At 46.4% G+C, this 24,196-nt stretch overlaps 4 protein-coding genes across 7 annotated transcripts in view; 2 read left to right on the top strand and 2 right to left on the bottom strand.

The window, feature by feature from the left end:
* The window catches only part of LOC120893569 (breast cancer anti-estrogen resistance protein 1), a 125,900-nt gene extending 105,660 nt beyond the window's left edge, over positions 1–20,240 (top strand). For all 3 annotated transcript variants that reach the window (XM_040295544.1, XM_040295545.1, XM_040295546.1), the window contains 3 exons: positions 16,633–17,525; positions 17,677–17,837; positions 17,918–20,240. In XM_040295544.1, the coding sequence (XP_040151478.1) occupies positions 16,633–17,525; positions 17,677–17,837; positions 17,918–18,849 (1,986 nt within the window). In that variant the 3' untranslated portion in view covers positions 18,850–20,240. The remainder of the gene's footprint in view (positions 1–16,632; positions 17,526–17,676; positions 17,838–17,917) is intronic.
* Positions 20,241–20,299: 59 nt separating this feature from the next.
* Positions 20,300–21,067, bottom strand: LOC120893577 (N-alpha-acetyltransferase daf-31). Its single transcript, XM_040295554.1, has one exon. It carries the CDS (start codon positions 21,046–21,048, stop codon positions 20,431–20,433), a length of 618 nt encoding a protein of 205 aa, XP_040151488.1. The 5' UTR covers positions 21,049–21,067; the 3' UTR covers positions 20,300–20,430.
* Positions 21,068–21,101: 34 nt separating this feature from the next.
* Positions 21,102–22,329, bottom strand: LOC120893578 (small integral membrane protein 13). 2 transcript variants are annotated; one of them, XM_040295555.1, is made up of 2 exons: positions 21,466–22,184; positions 21,102–21,353 (listed from the first exon to the last, which is right to left on the bottom strand). In XM_040295555.1, exons 1-2 carry the CDS (start codon positions 21,542–21,544, stop codon positions 21,130–21,132), a joined length of 303 nt encoding a protein of 100 aa, XP_040151489.1. In that variant the 5' UTR covers positions 21,545–22,184; the 3' UTR covers positions 21,102–21,129. The 2 variants fall into 2 exon arrangements, 1 of the variants encoding a protein (XP_040151489.1); XR_005738140.1 differs by lacking the exon at positions 21,466–22,184 and adding an exon at positions 22,251–22,329 and having other exon boundaries at positions 21,242–21,353.
* A 242-nt stretch (positions 22,330–22,571) lies between these two features.
* Positions 22,572–23,546, top strand: LOC120893576. Its single transcript, XM_040295553.1, has 2 exons — positions 22,572–22,881; positions 22,984–23,546. The coding sequence occupies exons 1-2, from the start codon at positions 22,639–22,641 to the stop codon at positions 23,452–23,454; spliced, it is 714 nt and encodes a 237-aa protein (XP_040151487.1). The 5' UTR covers positions 22,572–22,638; the 3' UTR covers positions 23,455–23,546.
* The last annotated feature ends 650 nt before the right edge of the window (positions 23,547–24,196 follow it).

Genomic DNA, 24,196 nt, shown 5'->3' with positions numbered 1-24,196 from the left:
GGAAGAAAAATGTAGCAAAAAGGCAAAGGAAATTGATCCGTGGAGAGATGTTCCCGCTGGAACAAGTGTATTATCCATGCACAGAATTAAAATGTATGCTGAAGTTCGGAAAAGTGTGAAAGAATCGCTTGTGGAACCTGCTTCCTCGAAAGGGCGCATGCTGGTGGCCACGCCGAAGTAGAATCAATTTATTCTTTGCATGTTTCAACACTCGCACTCGCAAAGCGTGGCTAGAAACGTAAATTGCTACCAATTGCATCCGCCGAACAGGGTAGGGACGCGGCGCAGCAACGTGACGCCAAATGATACCGAATGTGGCCGGTTGCCAATCATCGATTCTATTCCGCGTGCGTATTAGGTGGGGCTGAAAAGAAAAACTGCTCCGGCAATGGCTCCCGAGGGAAACTTCTCACAATTCCAGCAGTTCCAGTTGGGCATTTGCGTTGGCGGCATCTAACCGCACGCCGCCGCGCGACAGTGTTGCAAAACTTTGCTCGCACATTTCGGTCAACCCAGACGGGAGCAGTAGCGCAGCGCGCCCAGCGAACCCATTTCGGTCGGCATGCATTAAATTTGCATAATGCACACCTCTCACACAGCCGTCACAGGGCTGTGGCATTCTGGGGGTTTATCAGTGGAATAGCGTTTTATAATATTTCGCAAGCAACGAACCTCGAAATGGGTGAACCGGCTGAGCCTGCACGAAGCAAAAATCGATCAGTTTCGAATTCGACATCGACCAACACACAAGGGTGGTAGATGAATGCATTTAAAGTGTCAGCTCTCGGTGCGATCGATGCGCACAGTCCTGTGCAGATTCACTTAAAGCTGGCTGGCTGTGGTGCTCTCCGACAGTTCGATGACTTTTTCGTCCCTGCGTCAAGGGCCACCGGGTCTTCCAGGACAAAAAAAAGACAGCACAAAGCACTGGCAAAGTCCAGTGACGCTGCACGGACCGACCACTACCCCTGACCTGACGATGAGTTTGCCAACGACTCGTGAGACACCTCTCACCATAGACACATTGCATTCCTTTCGACGTCTACGAAGTATCTGTTTGCCATCATGTTTGCTCTCTCTCCCTTTTTGCTCTTAGTGATGCATTTTTCATAAAATAACATCTTTTGCTTTTTTCGATTTCAATTTTAGTGCCCTTTTCCTGGTTGCACAGAGACAGTGTATGCAAATAGAGTCAACCAAGCTATTGTCGCTGGAAGTGGGGAGAGGGAAGTCACAGCAATTGATGTTGAAATGTCGTCGACGCCGATATGTCCCGCGTCCTGCTGAGACGGAGATCTTCCTTTGTTTCTGTCTCTGCAGTGTTTGCTGGAATTGGAGCTGCACTGGTTGATGGAATCGTATTCGTATTTATGTATTATTTACGATCGATGCTGCAGCTTCACTGGATCTGCATCTATTTGCAGTTTATTTGCACCGGCAACTTCAACACTGAGTGGCCAAAATTCGATTGCTTTTATTTGGGTGCTGGCGTCTATGTGTGTGTGTGTGGTTGGACATTATTTGCCACTTTTCCAATCACTGCATTATAACACCTTTCGCTATCGATTGGACATTCAATTTCCGGGCGAAGTGATTTCTTTTTTTTTACGATGGCGGTTTTAAACATGAAACGAGGGTGCACGCCGGATTTGGACACGTGTTTCAGCAGTCAAACTGTTTGCACGGAGAGTCCTTGTGTCAATATTTAATCGGTTCTAGGTTGCGCTCGGTTCAAATGGTTCCAAAATAAGGCAGTCTGCTGCAACGCCCACCGGTGCCGCCAGCGTTGTGTGTGTTCTCTTTTCCCAATGACAGTGCAAACACCGGCACAGATTCGTTGTAAATAATTAATCAAAACAAACATGCGAATCAATTTTTGAGCGAATATTGATAAGCACCCGCAGCTTTTTGGTGGCAGAATATTGGCGGCTCTTGCCACTCCTTGCGACTCCACGGCGACCGCTATTAAGTATTCAACTTCGATAAACGAAATTTGAGCGGCGTTTTTTGTTGTTGCGTAAAGCCACTCCTAGAAATGCGAGGAAAAAGAAGAAAAAAAACTAGAACGAAGCTCTGAGGGAAGTTGATAACCCTCCAGGGAACTGTTAGGCTTTGTGCTTGTTCATGCATTTAAATTTATTTTGCCTCGACTTAGTCGTCGTCGGACTGCTGCCGGAAGTGAGCTTCATCCTCTGGCAAACGCAGGACGACCCTTTTTCGGCCGCGAAGGGACCGCATTTGTCGTAGTATCCCTGGCGTTCAATCCTTCCTATCCGCGGCACATCATATTTAGGTCATCCTTAGCTCTGAGCCTTGCCGCCGCCGCCGCCAACCGTACGGTTCGTGACTGCTGTTGTCAGTTATTCTGGCCTCAATCCCCCCCCCTCCCTGCCACTGGTGTGTCAATAAAACACGCACCGAAGGTGGGGACGTCCGGATGTAGCGGAGCGTTCGGATCTGTTGATGTTGTTATGATTCTGTCAGTGGTAACAGTTTTTTATGTGTACATACAGGCGCTGTCTTCCTGTCCGTTGTCGCGTAACGAAATTCGGTTTGGAATTCGCTCCAGCCAGACCCCGTTTTCGACTCGGAAAAACCACCCCCGGTTTGTGTCGTTTCCGCTCGATGGCTGCGTGCAGCCCGCCCTCTAGTCGGCCGGGTGGCATTTAAGCGCACTGTTCCACCCCATTCGATAACGTTAACGAATAAGGATAGATTTTATTAGTGGCAGTCTTGCATGGATATGAGACATTGCTGGGATATGGGACCCAGTAGTGACAAGTGGGCCGGCAATCCCCCGAAGCGTCACAGAATCACTAGACGCCGGTTTTCGGGGCAAGTCCTTGTTGGTGCGTACAGGCTGATGGAAACGTGATGGAATATATGCTCTGGGTTCCCATCTCCCATTCCCCTGTTTTTCTCAAGGGAGCGAACAGTTTACTCTTCATCCCATGAAGCGGCGCTGAGGTTGTGTTTGTACAAATCCCATCATAAATCCATCTATTTATCTCGGTCTGCTGAAAGCAAAAACAGCAATCTGGGAGGATGACAGCTGGAGCCATGAGTGGGCTGCTCTGCTCTTCCATCTCCAGTTAGCTCAACTGCGAGGGGACATCTTCAAGCGGGAAAAGGAAAGTACACTTAAGCGTGTCCCCCATGTAACCCTCCGAGCAGATGCTTTACAGCAGTATCGTCTAGTCTGTGAGCGTTGTGTGATGTGTCATCTAAATTCGATCATGCTCTCTAGCACGCTAGATGTTTCAGCTATGTTGCTTTTTTTGTGTGTGCGTGTAGGACGGCAACTGACTAGCAAAAGAAGGGAACGCAGCGATGACAGTAACGGTAATGAGAATTTGATTTACCAAAATGTCGTTCTAAAAGGAGCGTAATCTTCTTGAATCTGCTACAGGGGAAAGAATGCAGAAAAAGGCAAAAGAGAGGCTATATTTCGTTGACGATGCAATTCGGAAATGAAATCATGAATTTTGATGTAAAAAGAAATTACCACTGAGTGTCAGGTATTTACGTGGTTTGGCGCTCACCGTATCCTTTTTACGCGCACAGATAGACTCATGAAGATGCCACCTTCACACCCAAATTTACTTTCAAATTCTTGTTGCATACAATCTTCAATGAATATCTCTACGGGGTTCCATTTCTGTAACGATGATTAGTTTGGATGTTGGTTACCATGAAAAGAGACCGCATTGGAGATATCATCTAGCATAGCACTAGGCAATTGTTATTGTCACCTATTCCTGTACCCTGCTATTGTTCGCTTTAATAGTTAGTTTAAACGAAGCTTCGATTTCCCATTTGTGACCATTAAATATGGCTCAGAGTTAAATGGTTTTTGTGCGGTTTTCTTCCATCCCCATAAAACCATGCTCATCTAAACCACCGCCCAAAAAAACGAGGAACATTTGGCTAGCGGGCCGGTAATTACTATTGGGAACTAAATCGCCACCCCCAAAAGATAGTCTGAACTATTCTGCCAACCCCTCCGGTCATAAAAAAGTGTCCATTTTAACCGACACCAGCTCGATCTAGTCGCTCGAAGACCCCAAAAGAACCGATCGGCAAACTCCGAACGACCATCCCGGATCTGATGTGCAGTATAGCATCCCGGTTTTAGTTTTTGCCATCATCAAAAGCAATTAAAATTCAGTTACAACATGTAGCCATATTCACATTCGGCGTACGGTTCCCTCCGACCTAGCGCCAGCTGGTCTCGTGTTCGTGGGTATACATGCAGCGATATGCTCGGTCGGAGTTTTACATGTCTCTCCATGCCGTTTTGCAGATTGCCACTGCCGGGTGTGTCCTGTTTGCCTTCGGGGCAGTTAGGCAAAGCTCATTTTCACATTTTGTCACGTACCGGACTTAGCAATGACAAAAAGCATCTAACACACACACACCCACACATATGGACGGTTTTTAACACCATAGTGCTTCTGTGCGCTTCGGCTTGAGTGTGGTGGAATGTCCTTTTCAATTCTAAATTTTCAACGCATCGGTTGGCAGAACGGAGACAGCGAATGGAGAGTTCGTAGCATATGGGCAAGTTTGTGAAGGAATACCAAGAAAGCTCCTGAGTTCTTGGGAAGGAAATCATTCTTATGCTATGTTATGTTTTCTTTGTGATCTAAAAAATGAGAAAGAACGCAAGGTATGAATGTTCAACAATTGTTTTCAAGGTGTAACTTTTAAGCATTCATCTTGCTGGCGCTTGAAAGTCTTTACTCACAGAATCCCGCCTCATACCGGTGTACTATTTCCCTCTTTTTTATCCTCTGTTTGCCCTAGCGGTGCGCAACCGGCGACCATTTAACACCTCTTTCCAACAATTACCCCTGGAAGGTATGCACACCGCAGTATGTTTTCTGGGCATCGCTTTAAAAAGCGACATTTGCGACGGTTAAGGAAGCTTTCCAGTTTTTCTACTAGCAAAGTGAAACTACTTCATAGTGTCCGTACCCTCTAAGCACTCTGGACAGTCAAGAGAGTGTGTGTTTTACGTACATGTTGTATACGTCTCTGCTTTATCTTTTGCAACCAAACCAACTAAGAAGCAAGCGAGCATTCGCATCCTACTACTAAGTGCAGTTGCACTGCTAGGAGTGTACCACACCTGAAGTTAGGTACTCCACACGGCATGCATCCGTCCTTGTGGATGTAAAAAGTAAGCAACTTGCTTCAGGAGGGACCCTTTTTTTTGGCGAGAAACATCTCTTAAGTTACCACCCACAGCGCGTCGTACGGTTGTAGTACGTCCGTTGACAGAGAAGGATGTAATTAAGAGCTCACCAGTGCACAGCACCCTCTCGACGGAAAATGAAAGAAAGGCTTACCAGTTTCTGCTACTCATGAATTCTTTTCTTTCGCAATGATTCACTTTAGAATCATCTCGAGTCGTTGAACCTGATGCACTTGTGTGTGTGCACACCAAACCGCTTAATTGAGCGGTGGAAATCCGTTAGATGCACTTACTTTCTGCAGATAATGTGCAGTACCGTGAGCGAGGAACGGAGTAACGTCGCGTGGAAGCGTCATGGCGGGAACAGGGCGAAACGGATCCCGCTCGCTCAGCTCCGTGTGCAAGTACAGTGTCCCGTATAAGGCACGGTTGGTCAACCATGGTCTCGAACTCGAATGTCCACGAATGGCGGCAGCATGACACATGCCGCTGATGTATCGCACGTTGGTGATACGGTGTAGGGCACGTTTCACGTTTGCACTTGCCTGCCGTTTGGCCATTTCTGGTTTCACATTCTGATGTCCAAATCGTGGGAATAGGGATGGATGAGGACCCTTTTTTAAGCTTTGCTTTGCTGTGTATTGTTGCTGTACGGTTGCTGCTGTACGGGATGTCTCCGGCATGTCTCGGACGGATCACCGGTTGATAACTGGTTTCTTTATCAAAGTGAGTGTAAAGATCCCATCCCGGACGATACGTCCTGATATGGCAGAAATGGGTTTTTTTCTACTGAAGCGATGGTTCGTTTTGTTTTGAACCCCGTCATATGATCTTGTGATGGACAGGTAGTCTAAAACTACCGCTACGTTTGATGCGTTACTCACACATTCCATTACATTGGATTGAACGGATATCATATCACAATGACACATTGAGTTTGAAGTCGCAAATGGTGTAACGAATGTTCCAACACATATTCGTAAAGTCTACTATATCTTCAAAGTTTTTGGCTCTTGTACATCGGCATACACCATGCTCCAGTACCGGATCTTCAGTGAAAATTCCGTCACTGATGTTATTTCCATTCCAAGAAGGGAAAACTTAAGCACGTGCAGCAGCAAAAGCAAAAAAACCCTCAACAAGGAAGTTCCATTTGTCCATATTTCGGTATGCGGGACTGCCAACACCAGTAGACCATCACCGGACCGACAGCACACCGGCCGGTACACATCTATCTAGGCTTCTGCTCGTCTGGTCTCGCCTCGCCGTCCGCTCTCTCCCGCCAGTTTGCCGATCGGCATAAGAAAGCATAATGTCACAAAGATTTATTTTAGGAATTACACCGCCGTCTTTCAACTTGAGTGTTAGTGGCCTCTCGCTCACTCAACAGTGGTAGGAGCTACACGAGCTACACCAGTCCAGGCGCGCACCGTATCCATTGCGAGGCTCTCCCCCCAAAATGGAGACCCTACTTTGAAAGCGCTTACGTGGAAACGTGTACGGAATAAACGAGCTTTTCCTTCTTCGGGCAGCAGTGTAGCTGGTTGTTTTCCTTCCCTTTTCCCCGCAGAACCCGCACCCCGTTCTGCGGAGGATATATTCCACCGCCGTGTCCACTTTTTCCCCCCATTTTGGTCAAAACGGGACGCCGGCAGCAGCATCCAGAAGCCAACCGCTGTGGCCATTCGTGTGAAGGATGAATACATGACGAATCGGGAAGGAGAAACTAACCCCGACCCGTGTGCAGTTGCATCTTGGCAAGCCCGGCTCGGTCTTTCTCCCCCGGCTCGGACAGTATCGGTGGACATTATTGTCCGACCGACTTCAATCGGCCAACGTACGGTGGTAATGTCTTCTTTGCAACAGCTTTGCACAGCCACCAGTTGCAAAGCAATACACCTCCCCAACACCAGCTGGGCACTGCAGAAGACCATGAAAATCGTGCCCTCCGCTCCTCGGTATGCTAAACCGCGCGCGCTGAAGGGAACGACGAAACTCGGGTTGATTCGTGAAGGTGATGTTCAACCCGACTTTGGGTGAAACTTCTTAACCCCATCTTGGGCATCCGGGGTTCCTTTTTTATGCAGCTTTTCAGTTCTTCATGGTCAGCTGCACAGGGGAATTGTTGCTAAAAATAACACAAATCCCCCTCCCTCCCGTGTCGCCTTCCTCCTGCTAACGGAGAACTTGAGTGCCTTGGGTCACGTTTGGAGGAATTGGGTCCCTTCGGACTGCTGGTAAACCCTAAAAAGGGAAGAACTTGCTTGGAAGGCGGAGGAAAGAATTTGATCTCACTGTGTTGTCCCGTACGTCCTGCGTCCTACGCGGGCCACATCACACACAGTGGCAGTTTTGGTATCGTTCGATTGTCACTGGCACTGGCCACTTTTGGGTATGAAGAATCCATCCTGGGCCCTAGCCGGGCATCATCTCTAAGATCGTTTGTTTTCTTTTATCTCGCTCTCTCTCTCTTTCTCCCTCGTTCCGATTCCGTTGGAATGTTAAACGAGTACAGTTCGATCGATCTTTCTGTTCGTTTCGATGGAATGCAATTCTATTGATAAGATGGCCCCGTGAAGCAAGGGGACGAAAGAAGATTGGACGTCATGCTGTGCTTGATGCTGCACTGTGGCTAAAAATATGCTTAAACTTACGTACGTACACACTCTTACCTCAAACACTACACACATTCCTGGGCAAGCGTGGAATTTGCCAATGGCATTATGTTTTACGTTTTAGGTAAAAATTGAACTGCAATTTGCAGGAGGACGGGGGGGGGGGTTAGTTTTATTCAGCATCCGGCAAATAATTGAAAGCACCAATTCGTTGTCAAATTTTTGGCGGTGGCATTCGCTACTCTTCGGTGGTATTCACTGTCATGTTTGGTGGTGCCGTTTTCCCATTTATCTTGATATGGAGGCCCTTTCCTTCGGTGAACGGTTTGTGCGGCACTTGTCTTGCAGGCATTTCAATTGATGTTACAAATTTGGTTTAAATTGATTTTTGTGGCTACCTTTCCGATTTGGCTGGTGATTTGGCATACTTTTTCTGTGCACAGCAAATGGACGCGAATTTACGTAGGCAGAACATTCTTGAGTAGCAGTAGCAATTTTATGATAAAAGCCTGTATCTCCATTGGAAGGGAACCACCGCCAAAAGATGACTTGTGGCTTTTCCTCTCGTGTAGTTTCTTATCCATCCAAACAGAAGAGGTTAGTTTCTGCCACATCGTCGATACTATACCGGTTCGTTAAACATTCGTTTTCCGGTGCGCAACTGTTTTGCGGCCAGACAGGAATGGCGAGCAGGAATTTCTCCTTTTAATATCATCCGTCATCTGCAAATCTGCCAAAGGGGGAAGGTAGTTGACTTGAAAAAGAAACTCTCCACCATATGGAATCAATACGCGATCTCTATCTCCGCTATCTACTCTCAATTTTGACTGCAGAAAAGAAAATTCATTTTATGTAAATTCTAGCCCATCGATATCAGCATATGTTGGAAGGGACAGGAAGAAAACAAAACCCAATAGAACGGTATGTTGGAGGGGACGAGTTTTGGAGACATGCTGTACGGCATCAAGAATCGAGAATCAATTTAAAGATAACAGTAAAAGTTGTTTACTAGGAGGGGTTCGCGTATCGATTTTTGTTTTGAGACTTTCCCTTTTTTCTTCCCTTTTTTTGTTCCTTCGTCCTTAAAAAGAAGTGTTCTTTCTGCTTGGTTTTTTTTCTGAAACAATAGTCAAACGATGTTCCAAATTCCTTTCGGTGACAAGTTGGACACTTTCAGTTGAACAGAATTGGCGATTTCGATATCGAACGATTTGTGTTGTCTTTCGTGCTTAAAAAAGCATTTCTTTTATAGATCAACTTTATAGACATTCAACGGAGGATAAACCCTTTGCTTCTACGTGTGTTTGATTTTTGGTTCACACTTAAACCTCAAAGTGGCCATAAACATCCATTAGAAGCATTATCCGATGGGACTTTCTTTGAAGGAAAAGCCATAAAGAAGGAGCCAATCCGACCCCCGAGCACCAGCTTCAGTTTGGCCAGTTTCGTTAAGGAAGACGAAAAGTTGCAAACATTCCAGACGGTGTTTTGCCTTGCATCCATTGATAAGGAAGCTAAACTTCATCTCTTATGCTCTGAGACTTGAAGTGAATGTCCTTTTTCGTTCGTTTATTTCGTTGAAGGTGTTCTTGCGAAGGAATAATATGGAAGCTTTAGTTGGTGGTGGCTTCTTGTTCATTGGAATTGCTCCAACTGAAGCTGAGTTTAGAACGAACATTTTCTAGTTTTGAAACATCTCTACTCTAAAGTTATATCACAATGGGCAAAAGGAATAACAATCCTCTATGTACACCTTCAGCTCTAACCATTGCCAATGAAGCGTACATTGCGAGCTTTTCGTACACTTTCTCCAGTTCAGTACAAACAAGAATCTCTCTCGCTGTTGGCACTCTCCCCATACCATCACTACATAATTTTTGTCTTTCCCCCCCACCCCAGGAAGAAAGAATGTTTATTATTCTACTAACGAGCAAAATAATTCTACCAGCGATTTCACCTCTTATTCCGTCCTCGCCGGAACGGCAAGACGTCGTCGCGCACAGGGGGAAGGATGAGTTTCTTTGCGCGAAAAGTGCACAATCGTTTGTTTCGTGCCATGTGTACGACAGGACAGGAGTTGTAGGGGATGGAAAGAAGCTGACGAAAAACTACTCACGTTGGAATTTCTCTATACACCTTCGCCCCCATGGCGTGTGGGGTTTGAGGACCTCATCCACGTATCGTTGAACTTGGTTGGAGAGAATTTGGCAGAAATGGTGGAACTTTTCTTCATTTCCTGAAAGATGCTTTCCAAGAAGCTTGGTGGTCGTGGTGGAGTTTGAAGGCATTGCCGGCTTCAAACGTCCAACTTTGAGCAGACGGTGCTGATAAAGGAAGCTGTTTAATCGTACACCGGAGGAAATGAAATGATACTCTGAAGTATTAATCCCATCCCCGGGTTGATGGAGAAAAAAAAGAATGAAATAATACGCGCAGCGGGAGATTGTTTGCAGCTGGTTGCTGCTGCAGTTTATGCAGTTTAGCGAGTGTGAAGGAGAGAAAATTGACAAACTTTTATACGTTTATTAGCTCCAACTAGATCGTTTCCGTGTGTGTGAGTTGCACTATTCGCTTCGCTTCAAGTGAGCCAATTAAAAACACTCAGAATTGGAAGGAAAAATTGGTATCCAAATTGCTGTCGAATGGGACACGGTCAGTGTCGTGAATGGAATATTTTATGTCGTATTTAATATCGTTCAGTTTTCTAACCACAGCAACATTGGAACAGTAAATCATAATATCTTCCCAAACAAGGAAAACACATAAACCAAGATCCTTTCGCATACGGGATGCTTTGCCTTTCTTCTAGCAGAGAATGTATGGTACATCCTTGACTCTATCGCTTTCCACAAAATAAAATGCACAACACACACAGATTACTGTTGTTGCGGTATCAGTTTTTCCTATCCGGCGCGCTTTGCATTTGTTTTTCGTTGCTGTTGTTTTCCAATAAAAATGGCACAGTACGTAAGATATGCTGCTGCTACTGCTGCATACGAAATTGCACCGCGAAACGTGATTTATTTCGGCGCCGAGTGTCGGATAACAACGAACCGGTTGAAGCTGAAGCGATTTTTGGGAAAGGAAAAAAAGGTAAAAATCCCATTTTCTCTGATACTACGAACCATGAGAAAATATGCAAGATTTAAGCTATTTCTTTTCCACTCCGTTGAATATTTGATGTGCCACAAATGGATGATTTGTTTGGTTTTTTTGGTATTTTTTTCTCTGTTCTGTCCTCTAAACTAAACGACTTTATTTCGCGTTTGCTTCAATTATTTGGATATTTTTAATCTGGCGCATTACTGACTGCACTTTCATTTTGAAATGACCTTTTTTTTGGTGGGAAATAAAATGCACAAAAAATAATACTAAAATGGAAACGTCGACAGATGAGATAGCAAGTGGAATTTCGCTGCAGTTCGTTACCTAATTTGTGGAACATCATCATGTGGCTCTTGAAGGAAGTGTGTTTGCTCGCTTGAGTTACACTTTTCCCGGAGAGTTTTCCATTTTTTCGTCCATCCTCTTGAGGTGGATGTAATCAAATTGACAAATAGCCCTTTAGAACGATGTGGTGTAGCAAAGTCTGAGTACACAATCCCCACCGCGCTCAGCCAATGTTCGAAAACCGATTACATTCGGATCGATTGCATGATTCTTCTGATTGATGATGCGCAATAGTAGCATTTTTTTCGCCCTTACGTTGCTCATTACATTGATGATTGCATTGCTTGCGTTAGATTGGAAAATTGAGTTTGATCAACTTTACCCGATTGCGTCGGTTGATGAAAAATGTAGATGCATTGTACATCTTCAGAAGAATAAGATTCTACATTATCTCTTGCATAGCATCACTTTTAGATTGAAATTGTAGTTATAGTAGTTCACCCTAAAATTGAAATAGTATTTTAGATGATTTTCCTTCAAAGATTACAATGTCTATAGGAAGGCTCTTATTGTTAAAAAGGCTCTTAATTACACCGAATCTAACTCTTTGGTTCAAACGAACCGCTAAGGTCACGGGAAGCTGACAATCCTCCGAATCACACACAGCTGCACAATTTTCTCGCGGAACGTAAGTTATTCAGCAGCTCACTTTTTCTGCAAATTGAAAAAGGAATTTCCATTGCACAATCCTCGGAGAGCCCCTTTCTTCCATTTTTAGGTGAAGCGAATTTCCCAACGTACCCCTTTTTTGCCCGTCGCGAATAAAGGAAAACAACCGGAGCACATTACACACTGCTGCTCCTCCTCCTCTGGCGCTCTCGGTGCTGCTCGGTGATGAATCCTTAGCACGATGTAATAATGAAATTATAATGATACGGCGCCACTCGTGCACGCATCTGCACACCACCGCTCCGCTTCCGGATGTCCCCTGGAGAATCGCTCGATTTGATGATGATACCCCTTTTCGCTGTTGCTCGCGCGCGCTTGGTAACATTTCAATGGGAATTGCGTCGTACTCCTTCAGCTCTTCGTGTTTATTGAACGGGTAAGGGGAGGCATTGGGAAGGACCTTATGGAAAAACATGAATCCACACAGACGGCGGTAGTCCTTTAACCCTAAACAGCTTCGCCCAAAGCGCTTTCCGCCATCGATTTAAAGTCGTCCCGAGGGTATGTGGAGTATGTTAGTCTGTATAGCGAAAAGGCAGAGGATAAGGTATGCTGGGATATACTGGCTTTTCTTTGTTGAATGCTGTACACTACATGTTTTGCAATAACATGCAAGGGGAACGGTGGAAAATATACTTATTTGTGCATTGATTGCACATATTACGTCTTGCAATGAACAGTGTAATCAGGCCGCTAAGGTTAATAAAGTGGTTTGGTTTCGCAAATTGCATACCCTTTAGGCGTCTTGACTTAACTCTTTCACAATTTTTTTGTTTGCACAAAACACATCACTTGCTGATTTTTAAACCAAAATCACAGTTTTTAAACTCAGCGAAACGAAACAATTGTGACTTTTGGTCTTCTGGAGATATGGCATTCTACCGGAATTCGTTATATACGCCTGACTGATATGCAGTGTTTCTGACAGTTTTTGTGTCCTGTTACTAACGTATCATAAAAAGATAAAAAAAAGCACACGTCAAAATGCCAACAAATTCTCGCTACCATGCAACACACATGGTAGGCAATTCCCATGATTTTTATCATAAAAACCAAAAGCAACCGAAAAAAATATACAAAAGACTACAAAAATATAAATCAACGGTAAAGTCCTGCAGGATACGAACCCGTTGACGACCAACCGGGGACATAAAAATAAGGAAAGCATAAAACAACACTAGCATAAACATTGGACAACAAACCGTGCATCCAAGCCGAACAGAGCAGAGCAGTGAATTGAATTGGAAGAGAAAAATCTGCTTTAGTTAGTCTGTTCGGGTGATTTTTTCCTCCCATATCATGGGCACACTACTACCGGCCAGCAATCCCAGTTGCGTAGCTACCGTTTCCTCCCGTCCTGTGTGTGTGTTTCGTAAAGGATACATCCGACCGGAAAGCAACCTCCCTGTATAAACGCAACTACACACTACACGAAACCGCTCTTCTAATCCGTCCGTATAGATCCGCGTCGTAAAAGCTATCGCCAATGGAGCGAGCATTAGTTCGTTTGTCAGTGGTAGCAAAGCGATGTGATAGTAGTAGTCGTCGTCGACGTCGTCATCGTAACATCGTAGCGCCTTCCTGCCCCCATCCTGCCGTAAATCGATCTGTTGTTACTGAGTCTGTTTACGAAAGGTTTAGCAGCGAAAGCAACAGACCGGGTGGTGGGGTAGAAATTTAATGGCGAAATAAATCAACCCCATCGGGACCACTCCGCGGACACACGGAGCTTCATTTGAGTTCATTTTCTGATAGCTATAATGAATGGCGCTGTGCGGTGGTCGTGTCCTTTTCGTGTGTGGTGCTTCATCGAGTCTTTGCACTGTGAACAACATTCAATCATGTTTTTTTCTTCTTAGTTATGGTTTTGCTTCCTTTTCTTAGTTTTCTGTGTTTTATCTGTTTTGTTGCATGTTTTGCTCTTCTTTTCTTCTGTAATGTCCTTTTTTATTTGTTTTTTTTTTCTTTATATATGCTAGATTGATTCTCTTCTTGTTTTATTTGAAATTTCCTCGTCTTTTGGCACCATTGTTTTCCATAGTTTTATTATATTTTTGAATTCTTTGTAATGTTATAAGTTGTCCTCAACTCGTTTTATTTTATTTTTTATTATATTTAAAACATGATTGCTTTTATCTGACAAATTACACCCTTGTGTGCTTGTTGAAGTATTTTTCTTTTTCTATTCAGAAATTGATAAAACAACTTAATAAATTGAGTGAAACCCGTCGTCCTCCGTACGTTTTATCATCACTGTCAGTGTGGAGGGAAAAATAAACTCACATGAAAAGTGATCCCACTTTCCATCGTCCCCGTATCGCATCGCTCGCTTAACTCTTTTATTTGTCACTTGCATCAGCACACGCCACCAGCAGCCGTCTGATGCACTTTCGAAACACGGATCCTGCAGCCAGCGATGCACAAACAAACTGAGCAAAAAAGCAAAGCCTTCGCAACTAGCCTTCTTCTGGGTGGTGGTGGTGGGCCAGGCGTGAGCTTGAAGTGCTTGCAAGTGTTCTCTCCCCATCCCCACTCACATCGTAAGGGCAAATGGGGCGTAACACACAGAAAGGACACGTGTCCTTTTCACGTCCGACGGGGCAGCACCGTCTCGATAATGCGGCACGGTGGCGCAACAACATTATGGGGCTTACCAAGCCAGCCAGCCAGCCATGCCATGGGTGCAGATAGAAAAGTGTAAAAGATCTAGAATGGAATGTAAAGCGAAAGTGGCAAAAAAAGAATCGCTTTTCGAGTGGCTAGACTGCAACCAGACGAAAATGAGATACGAGCCGACAAGAACGACTCTAAGCGTTACAGGGACACCAAAGTGTCGCTAAGAAATACTTTCTTTTTTTTTGGAAAGCATAGAAAATACTCTGTGTATGTGTTGCAGACAAGAATACTTGGGACGTAACTGCAGCTGCAAACGGTTTCAGCATTTTTACCCTCCGTTCCATGAATAACGCCCTGTGTGTGTTTGTGCGCGACATTATCCCTTCGGAGAGACACACGAACGCTGAAGGAGAAGGCAAACATAATAAACACATTTGTGCAATGTAAAACAATTATCCTTATCGTTTGTTTTGGGATGAAGTTCTCTATCATATGCGCGCACCATCTGCTAGTAAGACTGGGTGGATAAGCAGCATGATTAAATGAATCGTTTTAATAGTACGGACTTTGCAGACGATGGAGTTAATGACTTTTTTTTATTCATTCACGAGTTAATGTTTCTTATTATGAGCGAAATTTGTTATTTTGATGTAATTTCGATGAAAATTTCAAACGTTTCTTTTTTTGCATTTAAAAATCATTAGTTTACATTATTCGCGTACAGATGACGCCACAAATGTCAGGTTAGTATTTTCATCGAATTGATAACAAATTCACAAAATTTGTGAAACTTGCTCATTTGCTTACATTTTATCACAAAATAAATTAAAAATTAATTTAACAAAACCTGTAAAAAAGCGAACAGTTAACTTTGAAATTAAACTGTAAGCTTAAAACAACTTTACTTCCTAAACATCGCCAACGGACGGAGCAGTAAAACATCGCACACCATCGCGCACATGTGCGCAGACGCGCGACATTTTTCCGTATCCAAGGAGTTTTCCCACTACTCTCGCCCCTTTTTCTTCCCGCCTGCTAGGAACAAGGACAAAAGACAATTCTACACACCGTACTGCCGAGCCAAGCGCAAAAGGGACATGAGATACGGTTAAGGGTAAAACAGGGAAACCTCCTCCTCCTCTGCCGGACGATAACACACACTCTACTCTTGGCATATATGTACAGACACGGCGGTGTGTAAAAGACGCTTCGCGTTCGCATTAGTGTAGTAACCGTTCCCGGAAGCAGAGTGGCAGGAAAACGGCAAAAAAAGTCCTTTTTTCCTGCCAAACCAAAGCATTTGCGATAGTTTATAGCTGTTTGTTTCTATTTACGATTGCACCACCAACCGCGGGACTAAGTTGCCTTACTCTATTTTTTCTCCTGAAACTAACCTCGTTTCCCACAAAAAGCAGTAAGTATTGTGCAGAAGTTCCGATTGTCTACCAGCAACAAATGGCGATGAATGGAGTGAAATGATTGATTCCTTTTTTGCCATTATGGCTCCTGTGGCAAAGTGTGTCTGTGTGTGAGTGTAAGTGCGCATGTATTGAGCGCTGCACCAAACAAAATCCGGTGATGGAATGGGGCATTCCGAATGACTGAAAACAGACTGTCTGAAACGATGAATTTTTGTATCCAACATTTGATATCAAAACACGATCCTCTTCTTGCCACTCGAACGAAATTAAGTAACAGCTTCACTTTAGGACCACGTTGAACGGTTGAATGTTACGTTAATATGGCACTTTTCAGTCTCAAGAGGCTAAAAGGAAGGAGCCGACCTGTTATTATCCAATCAACCATTGAATTGGTCGCTTCAAAATTGCCAAAAGGGCTCTCTCCTCACCATTTAGTGCCGGCAAGAAACGTGAGCCTCACCACGATACAGCCTGGTGCATCTAGCAAACAATTGAATATCAAACCAAGCAGCCAACCGTCCGCAACAACAGTCCACGTGCGCGCGCGTGCCTCCTCCTTTCGCGCAAAAGTTTCTGTTCGCTTTCATTTTTCCTTCTTTTTTTATCGTCACGATAATCGTTCGCTAAACTCTCGCTTTCCGTCCTTCTTTTTCCCCCCGCGCAGGTTCTCACACCGCAGAAATGTGGCGACGTGTATCTGTATGATCTGCTGCCCCCGTCATCGGGCCGCGCATCCTCCAACGCGTTCCATCATCAGCAGCAGCAGCAGCAGCACCATTCGGCCGACGCGCTCGATACGTACGACGTCCCGAAGCCAGCCGTACCGATCGGAGCGCCGACCACACCGGGAGCCGGGTACGATCCGCACCATCCCCACCACCGCACGTCCTGGGCATCCCGTACCCCGACGTCCCACCCGCCGTACGGTCCGGGACACCCGCTGGCCGCGCACCTGCACTATCCCGTCTCGCCATCCGCGCTGTCGTCGCCGTCGTCCTCGCTAAGCTTCCCGCATCCACACCCGGCCGGGTACCACCACCAGCTGCACCAGCAGTTTCACCACCACCACCCGCATCTTGCCACGGGCGGCTACCGGATGGAGGAATCGTACGACGTGCCGCGGCCGCTGCTCTCCCAGCAGCAGCACCTGACACCGAGCAGCTCCAACTCGTCGCTGCTGACGTCGGACAGCTTCAGTCTGTCCTCGTCGAACCGTTCCTCGCTGGCCAACATGCCCGACTACGATGTGCCGCGGCGTAACCCTGTCTCGGTGCGATCGACACCGCCACCGCCGGCCACGCCAGGGCCACAATCAGCAGCACCGCCCGGTACGCCCAGCTTCACTGCCAGCCACCATTCGATGTCGATGTCGTCGTTCAGCAGCATGTCGACGTACGATGTGCCACCGTCGCATGGCGGCGGACCGGGCTATGTTTCGGCGAAGCTACACCAACAGCAGACAGCGCCGGCCACCCCGAAGGAACTGCCGCTGGAACTGTCCTCCGCGCTGGAAACGCTCGCGAGACTGCAAAACGAGGCCACAACGGCCGTCACTAGGTAAGGGAAACGTTCAATTGCATACCTTGAGGCGCATTAATCGCGAAGCGTGTACATACTGTGGTAGTGCATACATTTGGGCGCATTTTACTTTCAAACGAAGCGTACAGTGTATTTAAATCTCGTTTTCTCGTTTCGGTTTTGCACACAGGTTACTTTCATTCGTGTCCCCCAACTGGAGGGTAAAGGAAAAGCTCGATCCAATACTGATGGATCTCAAGCTGGCGGCGGTGCGGCTGCGAACGGCACTGCACGATCTGGCCGAGTTTGGCGACGGTGCACTAGGCAACGCGTCCAAAGCAGAAGACAAAGGTAAGGACTCCCATTTACTGTTCTTCCCATTTTGCCGAAAGAACTGAACTAATTCCAATTGCAATCACTCCCCACGGCAGGCTTGGCACAGAAGCTGAAACCACTCGTGAAGGCGCTGCGCGACGCGGACAAACTCGTGCACGAAGCGTCACAAAATCTGGACGCCCAGGGCTGGACCCTGGTAACGCTCCAGCGCCCAGAAGCGACGCAGAAGCTGCAGCAGCAGCTGCCCCCGGACAGTCTCGATCAGCTGATCGCCTGCGCCCAGACGCTCACCGAGGACGTGCGCCAGACGGCCTCCTTCATCCAGGGCAACGCGACGCTGCTCTTCAAGCGGTCCACCTCCACGCCCCAGTCCTCGGTGCCGACCACACCCCAAACGCCGACCGGCGCCGGCGGAAAACCATCCACCGGCGGCGGCAGCGGTGGCGAATGGCCCGAAGACTACGACTACGTCAGCCTCGAGTCGAAGGAGGCGTCCGCGCGCACAAACGCCGAAATTCGGGACGCACTGCCGAACGATCTGAAGAAAAACTTCGAAAACGTGGTGCGCAATGCGGCCGACGCGGCCGCCGCCAGCGTGTCCGAGCGGCCGGACGTGGCGCTCGATCCGAACGACAAGTCGGTGCTGGTGTACTACGCCTCCCAGACGGTGACGCACATGGGCTACCTGACGCAGGCGATCGACGCCTTCCTACAGACGGTCGAGCACAACCAGCCGCCCAAGTTTTTCCTCGCCTACGGCAAGTTCGTCGTGCTGAGCGCGCACAATCTCGTCAACATCGGCGACATTGTGCACCGGAACGTGTCGCGGGAGTGCATCAAAACGCGCGTCCTCTCGTGTGCCGATGCGCTGTCCGAGGCACTGAAGACGTGCGTGGCCAAGACGAAGAAGGCGGCACAGAACTTCCCGAGCGTTACCGCGGTGCAGGAGATGGTCGACTCGGTGGTGGACATTTCGCATCTGGCGAGCGATCTAAAGATTGCCATGCTCGAGGCAGTGCAGCAGTAGGCGGGTCGAAAGGGAAGAAAAGAATTGCGTTCCTTAGTGAGAGGGCGAGTGGGGGGAGGGGCGAACGTAGAGAGGAGTAGGAAAGAGCCAGTAGATCTCACAATTCTCTTAACTTTTTGAGTTGCTTGATTTCACGAACGGCGGGAAAGCGTTTAAGGGGAAGCGCTTTTTTTCTCGGAAAAGTGTAGAGAAAACTGCAGACACTGCTCCTGCAAGTAGTAGTAGTAGTAATAACGAACGAAAATGCCAAAAAAACGAACCAGAAAACACCCCCACAAACACTCCCCCTAGACTGTATGTGTGTAGCAGTGGGGACACTTTCCCCGCTCACACATGGGGAGAATCCTTTCATAAACCTTTGCGTTTTACAACAAATGCCATCCTTCTTCGTCCACTGTGGGTGTGTTGAAAGTGGAGGTTGTAATTTACTTGCGTTGTAAATATTGTACATTTTAGTTTGTTTTGTCTAAGGTAAATAGGTTCGATTTCGTTTCTCAATTTCGGTTCTACGTACACAAAAACACACACACCTTCTATTTTGAATATGTTCTCGATATCGTATCCTTTAACCTGGAACTGGAATTGAAAGACAAAAATGCTCAACCGAAAATGAGCTCCAAAACCAAACCAATCGCACGGCTGGAAGACGTTTGATGAATCTGCTGCCCGCAAGCGCATCAAAGAAGCTACTACTTACTTAAAATCAACCAAACTAAATTCAAATGAATATCCCCCTCCCTTAAGCAGTACTACGTATTAAAGATGTCGAATTTCTTCCTCCCTATAAAGTCCCACAAATCTCTCCTCTACCATGTCTGTGTGTGTGCGTGTGTGTATTGTCGGCCAAGAAAGCGAATTCGCAACAGTAGTATTGTCATGTGTCCTCTAACCGTAAAACCATAAAAGAATCATTACAATTAAGAATGAATGAATGTATTTTTGTTTGTTTGTTTTGTGTTTTCCTATTCCCTCATCCGAGCGTACTTCTTGCCCGTTTATCTCTCCCATCATGATCATTCGATTGGAAGCAAAAATGCGATCATAAAACTCAGCGCTTTTTAAGGATGTGTGCGCGAATAGTAAATGTGCATTTGGAGTATCCAATTCGCAATAAATAAAAGTAAAAAAACGATTTAATCCGCTTCTCATACCAAAACATTTCACGAAACGAATAGTCAAAAACGGAATCGGAACCAACGAATCAGGCTCAAGGCACACACACATTTCTAGAAATAAACCCACAGCGATCCGTTGTGGAGAAGGGACGTTCGAACACGGAGGAAGAGGAGGGGGAATGGTATTCGAAATGCATCGGAGGAAAAAAGTATTCAAATAACAGTAAATTATTCACAATAAATTACACATCGACTCAAAGGCGATCCGAATGAAAAGCCACGCTCTGCGTTTGTTTCTTTCCTTTCCACACCGAACAAAAAAGCACGAATTTAAATTTAAGAATGGAAAAAAAGTACCTTTTTCCTTCACACATTTCATTGTTCTTCGTGTTTCCATCCCTAGACAGCTAACCTTCCTCGATTCGATTACGGCCCGTTCGCGCCCCAGCTTCCACGACCGCTCCGGCTAGCAGCAGTGGCCATCGTGTCCCGCGTGCCCATCGCCATGATGCGGCAGCACGACCGGTCCCTTCTGACGGTTCGTTACTATCCGCTCGTCGCCCCCGACGTCGTTCAGTTCGTTCCGTTCCGCCGGCGGCCGGTCGCTGTTGTTCACCAGCTCGGAAAGATCGCGCCGCATCGAGTACGCGTCCTCGCCGTCCGCGTAGTACTTCGGCTCAATCTCCAGTATCTTAAAGCCGAGCGAGTTAGTGTACAGATTCAGCGCCGCCCGGTTCGATTTGCGCACGTGCAGCGAGACGTACTGCGCGTTGAAGCACTCCACCATCGCTTTGGACGCCTGGTTCATCAGCTTCTGGGCGAGACCGAGCCGCCGGTAGGACCGCTTCACCGCCAGCGACGTAATGTGGCCGTGTGTGCTTTCCTCGCCCGGTTCCGGCTCCTCCATCTTGGCCAGCACGTACCCCACGATGTTGCCCTTGTCGTCCTCCGCCACGTAGCTGACCTGGGGCCACGTCAGCCCGTGGTAGAAGTAGTACTTCATCTGATAGTTTTCCGGCAGGCACAGCAGATTGCAGTGCTGCATGTTCATCAGATCTTCGGGCTTGGCGCAGCGGATATTCATCTCGAAGCCGTTTCTGTGTGCGTGTGCGCGCGCGTGTTTGTGTTACGGAACGGTCGTGGTTGTGTTGCGTACCTCTCTCGGCTAATCTCTTCGCACCTTCCGGGCACGGGACCGATTATCGGCGTTTATGCTGCCGCCGATTATGCTGCTACCACCGCCAACCACACCGCTACTGCCCGCTGCCGTTGAGTAATCCCTGCCCGTGGCGCTGTGCACTGGCGAATGTTCGTTCGATTGGGCAATGCCAAGCAGCTCGCGGACCAGCTTGAAGCGGGAGAGAAACAGCTTCCACACCAGATACCAACCTGCAGAAACGGAGCAAAGAAAGGAATGAAAAGTGAACGGTTAACAAAGGGCTGTTGATAACAAAGCGGTGAGGCTACAGTGCACCGACGGACGGAGGAATGGTTCACAAACCTAAACAAACTAGCACTATCACTATGAGCACCGAAACGAGCACCGAAAATGCAGCATTTATACCATCCTGCACATTCATGATGATTGCATTGCCAGAAAGGGGGAGAAAGTCAGCCTCTTTTCGCTTAACGATATGTAGCAGTACGATTAGCTAAATATTAAATCTATCACACTTTACGCAGGCACATGCTCGGGGGGGCAAACAAATACAGTAAAGCTTAGGGCGAGGACAGTGAGTATTATTTTGAAAACAAAATGCGTTGTTAAAAGTGCGTTCGCTCCACGGTGCAGGCTCCTGGTCTGATGTGGAAGCACGGAGTTTTTGTTGCCGATTGTGCCTCTGCGAGATGACAGCACCGTCGACAAACGTCAAAAAGCACAACACACGCACACACCCGCACGTATGCACAGATTCATACAAGGCGCGCTCGTGCGAATTGGAATAAGGAAATGGAACCTTTCTTTATGAGCTCATGCACGGAAAACAAACTGCGCTGCGTGATTCATGAATTGCAATTAAGCTGGCCTCAACACACATCGATGGAAGAGCACGGAAACTGGTTCAGATAGCGCACAATAAGCTACACACGGAATCACGCCGGGCAACGAGGTTTCGGCCAGACACTTCAACTAAACGCCAAAACACATTGTTCCACACTAAACACAGTTCCTATAAGAGCGGCTTTTGTTACACGCATCGCATATGATTGAATAAAACAAAAATAATCGCTAAAACAGAAGCAAATACCGTAATGGAAATAAATATTTTCCGCACTGAAACTTACCTCCTGCAACTATTTTTCTCCTGATTGCTCCGGTTCTGACAGTTGCGGGATTTGTTGTTGCCGCATGGGCAGTTGTGTGGCTCAGAGTCCCATGCAGCACATCGCGGGATTGAGAAAGAGAAAGATAAAAAACGCAATATGTGAGGTTTTAATGCGTATATTATATCATAAAAATATGTTCTTCTAGGATGATTAATCAGCAATATTCGATTAAATTATTCAGTCACTTTTCGATTTGTTTCTTTACAAAATTTTAAAGTCTTTCCCATGCAGCAACTTTTTCCTTTTTGCTTCACTGTCACCAGTGTCAAAAGCCACACGCAAAGCTCGCACTGAAAGCAAAACATAAACAATTCTCCTCCACTTCACTAAATTCCGTGCAAAAATCATGAGTTTTCAAGAGAAAAAGAGCATCCTGTTTTCATCGCTGGAGTCGGCCGAACAGAGCATCGGGACAGACTCAGTTCTGCACCAAAATGTGAACGAAACGGACTACAGCCTCGACCGCATGTCGCAATCGCGCACCAAACCGATCCGAGTGGACCGCTACCAGGGCCGGGAGAGCATCTTCAAGCGACCGAACGCACCGATCGGCCGGTGCCTGAAGCGCTCCAACCTGCCAGACTATAAGGTAACGAAACAGCGCGCGATGTTCCAATCCGCCTAATCTTCCGCCACCATCTGGAAACCGTTGATACCGTTTTGGGATCGTCCCGTTCGTTTTTCCTCGAAGCGTAACCCGCACAAATGGACCAAGTACACGCTGGAGGATGTGGATACGTCCGATCGAAGCAACACGGCGGCCGCCTTTTCCTTTCTCAAACAGATGGAGGACCAGCGAGAAGCGGCCCACCCTGATGGGGCGGATGATGGGGCGAACCAGCAGCCCCGGGCCGAGTTTTGCAGGTCGGTGGTGCGTTTTAATCGATCCGCGCACTTGCGGACCCAGCTGGAGCAAGCAGATGAACCGGTTGAAACGCCCGTCGAAGATAAGCCACAGTTTAATGGACGGCGTGTGCTCATGCCCGAGTACGTCGTGGGACAAAGAGATCCGAAAAGGGCCAAGCGGACATCGAACCAGCGAAAGGCTGGCGGTGCGAAGCAGGCTGGCAAAGGGGCAGCATTACAGCTGGATCATTTGATGGAAGAAAATGAAGAGGAATCTAATGAGGAAGATGCTGAAGAACAAACAGAAATGGATTGATTGGATTGGGGATGTGGGGTGATTTTTAGTTTAGTTTTAAGTTAACTAATCAGCTCTAGAATTAAGTACATGTGAAAATAAAAAAATAAAAATAAACCTAGAAATATGGGGTAATGTTTTTGAATGTTTCAAAAGTAGTTTATATGCTATTAAACAAATAAAAAAGTAGGAAATTGGAACAAAAAAACCTTAAATAGCTTTCAAAAGCAATCAGGGATATCAGTTATCAAAGAGAAACAAATCATTGTTCAGAGATGATCGGCAAGATCATGTAAATCACATCTGCATAAGAGATAAAAAATCGAAAAATTAAGTTTTATTATATAATGTTATACAATTGTGTAAAAATCATACTAATGTAAAATTAAATTAATTTCAGTTTAGCGTTGACGTGAACCACCATGCACCTCCACCTGACATGGAAAAAAGCGATTTCCTATGATTCATTATTTTCAGGGCTAGGTCATTGGAATTGGAAAGAGAAAACATAGATGTCCCCAACTGTAGTCTTGAGTTGCACGATTTTACACGTTTTTACAAAAGCTGTTGTCTAAAAAGCATTCAAAATCAGTCACCATCAAACAAATGTTTGCATTATCAACGAGCAAATACAATGTGATGCACTAGCGCAACCAGAACCGTTTGTTGTTCAGAGAATAGAAAAGGATAGCAAACGACAACCATGCCACTCACTCCACTAGAGAGAACGAGAAAGAGAATCTCTCAGTGCGGCTGTACACGC

The sequence above is a fragment of the Anopheles arabiensis genome, chromosome 2 (genome assembly GCF_016920715.1).
Source record: "Anopheles arabiensis isolate DONGOLA chromosome 2, AaraD3, whole genome shotgun sequence".
Lineage (NCBI taxonomy): Eukaryota > Metazoa > Arthropoda > Insecta > Diptera > Culicidae > Anopheles > Anopheles arabiensis.
Note: the sequence above shows the minus strand (reverse complement) of the source record. Positions and strands in the feature narration are given on the sequence as shown.